Genomic DNA, 10,149 nt, shown 5'->3' on the forward strand with positions numbered 1-10,149 from the left:
CTTAAATCTTTATTTCTTTTTCTAATTCATTTTTTAACGTTATTGTCTACCATTGTATTTCATAGATGATTTTCTACTTTTTTTATTCTTTTTCAGTGCTTTATTTTTTTTTATTTCTTTTTGGCTTCATTATTTATTTTATTGTAGTCTCTTATCTCCGATGCTCTTCTGTTGTTTTTGTTCTTCTTTTATTTCTCTACATTTGAACTTTATCGTTCTTTCATAGATTTCTGAAACCTCCAATCTCAACAATCCTCACCGGTATAATCTTTTTAATTATTAATCAAATATGACTTCAATTACATTTAGTTGTGTATCAAGTTATTTTGTCGTGCCACTGTATATTACTTCCATAGATATTCAGGCCCGTTCACTTCACTAACTCCAATTTTATGATTTGAGTACGAAAAGTGAACTTGAGTTATTTTTAATTAGAGTTGTAATGTGAATTTTGAGTTAAGTGTTTAGTAAGAGATTGATGTGACATTTAAAACTTGAGTTATGTGTTCACTTGCACACAACTAAACTCACCACTTACACAAGATATTGCATTGGATTTATCTTCATTTTCTGGACCTACATAAGCCAATGTTAAATACTCTTGCAAACATTTGACGTGAGGCAGCTTAAACAACTACACAACATTATGCAGAGGCATTACACAACTTCATTTCAAGAATTTAAAATGAACATGCTGTACACTTTAGTGTAAACGACATCCAAGTAAGGGAGACACAATGAAAACGACGAATGGGTGGAGTTGTCAGTGTAATCATCCACCGGGTTTAGGCAGAGGCACAAAACAATGCAACAAACTTAGCTTATGACAGTAAAGGACATCAAACAATGCCTAATGCCGTTCCCCATGGGCACCAAATCAGAAGACAACACTTGTTCCATGTAATTCTTACAATCTGCATATTCAACAAATAATAGTGATAAGATAACTCCAGTACGACAACAGGGTAGGTAATAAGCTTAGGTATAAACGGCAACAGGAGAGACAATACAACAACAAGGGAGGCAATAAGCTAAACACGGCCACAGGACAGCCAATACGACAACAAGGTAGGCAAACGAGTTATATAAAATTAACTAATTATTGTATTATTATATATAAATAAAATGGACAAACATTTGAAAGTGAAACAATAAGCACTGCACGTGATCTAATAGCCAACAATCTTATTGCCCGCTGCAAGATTTCTGAGAATTGAAGAATGAAAGAAAATGTATTATTAGCATATGTTAAAGGTTTTCAAATTAAAAATAACGACAATCACCCAATTGGTGGGGACTTAATGAGCCTAGAGTGGGAAAAGGTGGAGAAATTAGTCACATTGGATCTCTCCAGCACAGGCCGTATAGGAGAGATTCCAGAGTCCATATCAGAATCAAAGAGGCTGAGGTTTCTGGGTCTTAGTGATAACAATCTCTCAGGAAATCTCTCACCAAAGCTTGTCACATCAGGAGTAAACACATTTCTTTATCAATGTATCACAAAATAACACATTGCTGGGCCTTTAATAACACATTTCATTCTAGTTTTCATCCATCAAAGTTCTGTTTCTGTGTAAGTTGTTGGTAAACATATGTCTTATAGCAAGTAACTACTGTATGTCGGGAAGGAAATTTGCATCTCAGATTTGCCTAAGTATTCAAACAACAAAACATGCTTCATACCATTGTATTTAGTGAAATTATCAAAACTAGCGTATGAAGAGCTTCTAATAACTCAAACAACTATAGAAAAGTATGCAACGGCAATCATACAACTTCATGAAATGAATTTAAAATGAACATGCTAAACTTCAGTGTAAACGACATCCAAATAAAAGAAATCCAATAAAAACGACAATGTTCAGATTTAGCAGTGTAATCATCCACTGGCATATGCAGAGGTAATGGAAGTGTAAATCAGTCAAAGAAAAGATCTTACCGTGTTTGATCCGAAAGAGGACAATGGTTGATCTGCTTCGACAACCCCCAAACGCGACTGTGATGGACGTCAGTGAAGAGATGGATACCGGCACCGACAACAGAAAGCTCTATTTCTAGGAGCACGCTTCGGAGGTCGGAGACGGCGTTTGGCGCTACATCGACGCAGGAGCACGGCCAACAGAGGAAGCCGGCTCACTCGCGTGGGATCAATTTCTCCCGTGTTGAATCACTGAAGGAGAAGGCAACAAAGGAATATAGGGATCGGGATTCACCAATATTGCCGATTTGGGCTGGGTTTATATGGGATGTACCTGCGAGCAACTTCACCGTGGGTGAGTTTGGTGGATGAAGCGATTTCACAGCGGTCCAAGAAGAACACGCTTGTGGGAATGGTGTGCAGCGGTCCAAGCGATTTCATAGTGGATTAATCGTTGGTCTCATTGAGGGGAATCTGCAAGCTTTTTGCAGAGCAGGCGGAGCTTTCTCGTGAGGCAGCAGGGATCGAGAAATGTCAGAAGAGCACTGTAGAAAATAACTCGAGTAATGGGAGTTTTAGGGGACGGTGAAGTTTACCTACTCGAGTTATTACTCGAATTTTAAATTCAAGTTTGGGTAAGCGAACGCTTATTTCAGCCCAAAAACAAACTCGAGTTCACTTTATTTGAGTGTAATGCACGAAGTGAACGGGCCCTCAGTTATTTGTGTTTGTGGGCATGTGTATTTATGTTATTGGGTTTCTTTGAACTGAAAAACTAAAGAGACGTTTGGTTCATGGATTAAAATAATGTGATTAAAATCATTTTTTATTTACGTGTATTTTTTGTGAGAAAAAATACTGTAGCGAACCATGAACCATGATTCAAATCATGGTTTGAATCCTCCAACCAAACATCCCCTAAATCAAAATATTACTTGGTTAATGAAATATACAGTTTTGACTCCTCAATTAATAAATTGTCTATTTTCAGAATGAATCTAACACAATAATAGTATGTACGAGTTTTAAAATGATCAAGTAATAGAAAAACAAGTTTTGAAAAAAAAAATATATGAAACAAAAAGTCAAAATGTGTAACTAGTATGAATATATATATATATATATATATATATTTTCATTTTTATGGATCTATTTGTTTTTTTTCTGTTAAATCCCTCATAAACCGACACGGTTATACTTTATTCGTGCTACATTTAGTTTATTATCAAAGACTGTAAATAACTATTTTTCTTGTTAAATTTTTAAGTAAAATTTTTCTTATATTCATTATCTATGTTATCAAAACATCAATTACAATTTAATATGTGCAAATAACTCTTATAGCATACTATTCACCTTTTGTTTGGTACTTTACCCCTCATTTTTTTCTTACTTTCATTTTGCCCCTCTTATTTTCTTTAATCTTTTTCATATCTTTCTAATTCCATTCTCTAACTTTTATTTCTAACTATTTTAACTTTCTTCTTTCATTCTTTTTTAACTCCATTTATCTACGAGTATCTCTTACAAACGGAGTTTTACTTTTTTTCTTTCTGTTTTTTTAGCACCACTTGTCTACCGGATCACTTACACTAATATTAATTTTTCTTTTTTTATTCCTCTTTTACTCTCATTCTCTATCTTAAAGTTCTTACAAGGATCTAAACCAGGGTGATTCTAATCATGATTTTGGAATCAAAACCATGATTTATGAGTTTGGATTCAAATCATGATTCTGAAACCATGATTCAGAATCAGAGGTTTGATTCACCTTGAATCAAGATGATAAGTGGTTTTAGAATCATGAGTGATTCTGATTTAAAACATCACATCAGATTCTGAATCACGATTCAGAATCATCCAAACCAAACATTGATTCTAAATCATAATTATGAATCATGATTCAAAATCACTGTAAACAAACACTGAACCAAGATTCATAATATTTCATCACAACATAGACTAGATTGCTCGTGTGTTTTTATTTTGTTATCTTATAATTTAGACCATTTCATCAATTTGTTAATCATATAAGCATTTCATTTAAACTATTATTTATATACTCCACGTTATTAAATTTTTAATTACAACTCAATACGTGCGCATCGCATGTAAGCTACACTAGTTTTTGATACAAGTACCAAAACTACAACCTATAATTATAATAAACTTGGGGGCAGTTATGTGACATTTTAAATATAAAGCCTAAAAATGACACAATCCTTATTCCTCAGGGGTCAAATTCAAAATTAACAAACTAAAAATTACCTTCCTAATAATTAGGGTTGTACATAAACCCTAACAACTCACAAATCCAACATACTCTACCCCAATTCAACCCGAAAAAGGCAATTTATAGCATTATTTATTTTTTTCAGCCCACTAAATGTCTGGCCTGAGGTATTTGAGGCTGTTTGTTAGTTGGGTCTATAATAACCTGTATATCCCAACCCAACCTGCACAAACATGCCTGATAAGAAGCCTATGAGTGTAGACTAATAAGGATGGTTGCAGTTGCGGTGCTTGTTTTGGATGGATTTGAATTAAGCCTTTAATTTATGTTTGTTTTATGTTTGATGTTAAAATGACTACTTTGTTTCATATTTAATGTTAGATTGTACTTTGAATTGCTATCCATTTAATGATGGACTAATTAATATTATTTTTATTTAATGATGTACTTTAAATGTTAGAATTATGTTTGATTGTCGTTATTATTTATATTTGATGATTAATATTATTTAATAATAATCTTTGAATGTTGAAATTATTATTTATATTTAATAATTAACTTTAAATGTTAAACTTTAATTCTTTAAATAATACCCAAACATCATTATAATTTTTCTAATACCCACACCAACGTACAGTCCTACTAATAATCTCAACGTTAATAAACCCCAAAAATAATTAAAGTTGTTGATCTGATTGGTGTTGTTCGAGCTTCTACTCATTCTTAATCATTGAACTGTTACTCACCCAGCAATCAGTTCTTCCGCATTCTGTAGCTCCAATATCCCTCGGAAGAATCGAGAATCTTCTCTCTCTCTCTCATCGGACGGCGGCGGAGAAAATGGAGAACACCGACGTGTTCTTGGGGCTCCACGATTTCCTGGAGCGCATGCGTCAACCCTCCGCCGCCGATTTCGTCAAGTCCATCAAGAGGTCAATTTCCGATTTCAATTCCCGATTGCTTCGATTCTTTGCTGTTGAAACTAGAAAAAAGCAAAGTTATTGTTTGATTTGATTGATTCTGATATTTGGTTGGATGGATAATCTGCAGTTTTATAGTGTCGTTTTCGAACAATGCACCTGATCCGGAAAGGGACAGCAATGCCGTACAGGAGTTCCTGGCGAAGATGGAAGCCGATTTTAGGGCTCACCCGCTCTGGGCTGGTTGCTCCGAGGAGGAGCTTGACAGTGCTGGTGAAGTGAGTTTCTATATCTTTTCATTGATTTAAATTAAAAGTTTGCACTTTTTTTTTTTTTTTGCGATCATTTTTGTCATTATAGTTTTATGATCCGAGGCTTATTTCTGTTCTATATGCAACTTATATATAGGATGTACAGTATTGCTTACAAGTTGGGTATGGATAGACTATATATATAGGTCTAAAGATGATAACAATGAATTTGAAGGTGTTTTTTTTTTTTTTTTTAACCCAGCAAAAAAAAGAGATCATTTTTTTAAGAAAGAAAGAGGAAAATTAAGAACTTTTGTCTGGGGAGTTTTGAGAAAGATAAGGGGGTGTTGTTAAAAAAGGGAATTAGTTAATTACAAAATGATTAAGAAAAAGAAATATCTAGACTGAAGAATAGGAAAGTACAGAAGGTGAAATTTGGCTGCATAACATAAATTAGCTAGAAAGAGGACTGACTCTCGTTCCCAATATCTCTTGATTATGATTGACCTCCAACTGCTTTGTGGGATAAAAAATGGAGTTTCGCTTTAGAAATGAATGGAAAGCCAAAACAAAATATCACGCTATAATGGTTGGAGATTCATGAAAATAATCAAATATGAACATCTTATAGATGGAGACAAAACAACTTGATATTATGATATGCTTATTACCTTGCATCATCTAGTTTATAGGTACTTTATTGCTCTTCCTTTCAATTGGTAATTTCTTCGGGATCCATTTTGTATTCTGGTTTTTTACGTACTTTTAGCTCAATAATAGTTGCTATTGATGAAATGTATCCCTTGCTCTGTTGATTTTTCTCTTTCTTTCAATTACAGGGACTGGAGAAGTATGTTATGACAAAGTTATTTACTCGTGTATTTGCTTCACTTCCAGATGATGTAAAGCATGATGAAGAGTTATCTGAGAAGATGGCTTTGATTCAACAATTCATTCGACCAGAAAATTTGGATATCAAGCCAAATTTTCAAAATGAGACGTCGTGGCTGGTGAGAAAAGTGCATTTCAAGTTATTTTTCTTTGATGTTTCTTTAATATATATCAACAAAAACATAATTGTGGGACAAAACTGAAAAGAAAGAAATGGATGTGCTTCTGAAGATCAACAAAAGGTGTAAGCCTCTGCATCTGACACCTTTCAAGAGACCCAGATGTACTTCTGAAGTCCTCCGAGATTGTAAAAGTTTTTGTTTTTCGATCTTCTTTTCTTGCCTTCTTCTTACCCTTTGTTTTGTGTTTTATGTGAGTAAAAACTAAATCAAATTACATGAAAGCATAACAAGCCATTTTCTGCTGTTTGAACCTAATATAACAACGCACTTAGGAGGTAGACTTTTCTTTCATGTGTATGTATGCACAAGTAGATCAAAGAAAATTTGTTGATCAAATGATGGGATATTTTATGGTGATTGCAATTTTTAAAGCAAAAAAGGAGTTAATATGTTTCTAGTTCTTGGAAATAAATAATGCCCCTTTACCAGAAGAAAAGAAGATCAGAAACGTGAGAAAAAATATTCAAGACTCATGAATAGTCTTTTAGTGCCGCATGAATAGAATCTGCCTTTATGCACGAAAAGAAAAGAAAAGTAAAAGAAGGTGAAAGTTAGTTACTTCTTAAAACTCCTAAGTTGAGATAACTTTATGATCCAAAGTGCCTTTGTTTTCGTATATATGTATTTATTTATTTATTTTACTCATGCTTGAGGATGCACAAAGGAGGAATAAATCCTTTAGCTTGTTTATCGCTTTTGTCAACTTGGTTTATTCTTAGACATCCCTTTTGAAGTCTTACGCTTTCTCTTTACTCTAATTTATGCAGCTCGCACAGAAAGAGCTGCAGAAGATCAATATGTACAAGGCACCGAGAGATAAGCTTGTGTGTATCCTTAATTGCTGCAAGGTTATTAGTAACTTGCTGCTTAATGCTTCTATTGCTTCAAACGAGAATCCCCCTGGAGCTGACGAATTTCTTCCTGTCCTAATTTATGTCACTATAAAGGTAACGTTAAAATATATAAGGACTCTAGTCTATTTGATAAAAAATGTACTTTGTCTTCTGTTTTGGTCTTTTGTTTGCATCAAACTATTGTAATTTTTCCTTGTTCATGTTCTTATGTTGCGTTGTTGCTTAATCAGTTTTAGATGGCAGTATGATAATCTTGCATATAATGGGACCAACTGTCAATATTCATTATGCTAAATTGCTTTTTATCATCGATATGCAGGCAAATCCTCCGCAGCTGCACTCAAATTTGTTGTATATAGAGAGGTATAGACGGCAGTCCCGATTAGTTTCAGAAGCAGCCTACTTTTTCACCAACATGCAGTCAGTCGAATCCTTTATCTCAAACATCGATGCAAAAGCCCTTTCAGTGGATGAAGCAGAGTTTGAAAGGAACATGGAAACCGCTCGAACGCTGCTCTCTGGGCTTTCAGATTATTCAAATAGTCAGTCTAATCAAACAGATCAACGCATACCCAGATCAGAGTTTAAGGAACCCAAACAGCAAGCTTCGAATGTTGGCAAAGATTCTGCATTGCGTCCGAAATCAAGAGTGGAGACACCTTATGCAAAGGATCAGTCGTCGTTTTCAAAAATACCATCCCTCTCAGATTTGGAGAATAAGGGAGCAGGGCTGCTTTTAAAGGAGGACCAGGTAAGCAAAGCATTTCAGGAGTATCCGTACTTATTTGCCAATGTTGGTGACCTGACCATCAATGACGTCGAAGATCTGCTTAATAACTACAAACAGCTCGTTTTCAAATACGTTAGTCTTTCAAAAGGGTTGGGCTGCGCTTCTCCAGCTCTTCCTTTATTAAGTTCGCAAACTCTAGTCCATCAGCAGACTGAAACCATTAGCAAACAGGAAGAGAGAAAAGCAATAGATCCTACTAACGAGTCAATGATAGATGCTGATGGTGTAGATGTTAGCTCATATTCACTTTTCGAGGTGGAAAGTTTAGAATCCAAATTGTCACAAGACGAGGCAGTAGCAGCACAGGGTGGTAAATTTGAGGAAACTACGCAATCATAGGCTCCTTCAAACTCATACTGCCATTTCTCTAAGGAAATGGATCCTGCCGGAGCTGTTTCTTCCCCCGTCCATCGAGGTTTTGGATCAATGCGAGCAAAATTTCAGCTGTTTGATCTCCATATCACACTAGTACACTGAAAACTTTTGATAGAAATGAGAAACAAAGAACTGGCTGGCTAGGTAATACCTCGAATAGTATCTCTCTCAGCAAAACCGGCATTCGAGGGTTGGAACGTGTGTTCTTTAGAAATTTTCCCCAGCTACACGTATCTTTTCTTCATCAAGTGATGGAAAGTGTGTTCTTTAGAAATTTTCTTCCTCGTTTTACTGTCATTTTGAGAAACTAAAATCTTGTACCTTTTTATTGTAGCAATAATCATAATAGATTTTATCTGCCAGAAAATCGGACGGCCAAAGTAATTTGTACTTTTTATGATTAAGATTTAGTCTAATGGGTTTTGACAATGAATTGGTGTAAACTTCAAAGATGTATGCGCGTTGGATTTGCTTTCCCTTGAAAGGGTTTCATTGAACAGTGTTATATTGTTATATAAAGTTGTGAGTTTTATGATTTCTTTTGAATAGCATATGAAATTATCCAAGCTCATTTTCACTAACCTCAAGTTACTATGTACACACACATATATCTAATATGTAAACGTATAATATATATATATATATATATATGTACATCTGGAAGAAAAAACTAGTTGAACTAACTACAGCCTTTTCGAGTACCTTCAAACTTGGGATGAATTGTGTCCATTGAATATTTTCGAAAAATTTGTGGAATTGTATGATGAACTCGTCAAATTATAAGCATTATTGGTGCAGCATCCGTGGCCTTATTATCACTATCTTATTGTATCTTGTACGATTTTGCCTTTCAACCCTTTCAATAATGATGCCGGAAAACCATACGTACAGATAATGCCACTTCGTCATGACTTCTCAAAATCAACCAAAGAAAAGTTCAACTTTTGATATAGGACAAAGTGCATGCGGCTGCAAGACGAAAGCTTTTTTAATTCTGCATTGTCTCATGCGTGAGTTTCAAGAATTAAGATCTCGTTCATCTTATAATTTCTTATGTGAATTGTGCTAATATCATAGCGCGATTAGATCACATTATAACCATTCATTATTTCACTACGAGTCTAAATTTTAATACAGTCAAAACCGTCATGTTTTGCTTGTAAAACCATTTTAACGTCGATTTATCTTGCCTCTCTCTAGTTAGGCGGACCACCCTTTAGCCATGGCCCTTTTTCCGTACAACTCATCGTGTCTAATCACGACTCAGATTTGTTTTAAACTAGAAGAACGGAACATTCAAAATGGTTTAAAATCACATCCACAAATTCTCTCTCTATGTCTCGTGCTCTACAATCCACTATGGGTTGGTACACATAACACAGACAACAAGTATTAGGGTATGTTTGTTAGGAGGGAATGAGTAAGGGAGGGAGAGAGATAGAGGGTGAAGAGGTCTTTGTAAAAATAATTTAATACAAAAATTTTATTAGTAAAATAATTTTTTAAAAATTTTTATTTATAAAATGACAACAGAAAGACCGTAATAAAAAATGTAAAAGGTCACTTTGTTGGATTATCATTTTAGCAAATTTTTCGAGGGTGAATTCCTTGATTATAAGAAGGAGAAGAGGAGGGAGAGACTCTCCCTCTAAGCCTAAAATTTTAGATCCTTCCATTAATGGGATGATCTTTATCCGACTAATCCACTTAAATTTAAATAAAAAATACTTTTCTA

At 34.5% G+C, this 10,149-nt stretch overlaps 1 protein-coding gene across 1 annotated transcript; it reads left to right on the forward strand.

Moving 5' to 3' along the window:
- The first annotated feature begins 4,783 nt into the window (after window positions 1-4,783).
- Window positions 4,784-8,917, forward strand: LOC21398056 (vacuolar protein sorting-associated protein 9A). The gene is made up of 5 exons (XM_010097209.2): window positions 4,784-5,083; window positions 5,202-5,349; window positions 6,162-6,332; window positions 7,163-7,342; window positions 7,569-8,917. Exons 1-5 carry the CDS (start codon window positions 4,992-4,994, stop codon window positions 8,376-8,378), a joined length of 1,401 nt encoding a protein of 466 aa, XP_010095511.1. The 5' UTR covers window positions 4,784-4,991; the 3' UTR covers window positions 8,379-8,917.
- Window positions 8,918-10,149: the final 1,232 nt, after the last annotated feature.

Source organism: Morus notabilis, unplaced genomic scaffold (assembly GCF_000414095.1).
Source record: "Morus notabilis unplaced genomic scaffold, ASM41409v2 Scaffold699, whole genome shotgun sequence".
NCBI classification, from domain to species: domain Eukaryota; kingdom Viridiplantae; phylum Streptophyta; class Magnoliopsida; order Rosales; family Moraceae; genus Morus; species Morus notabilis.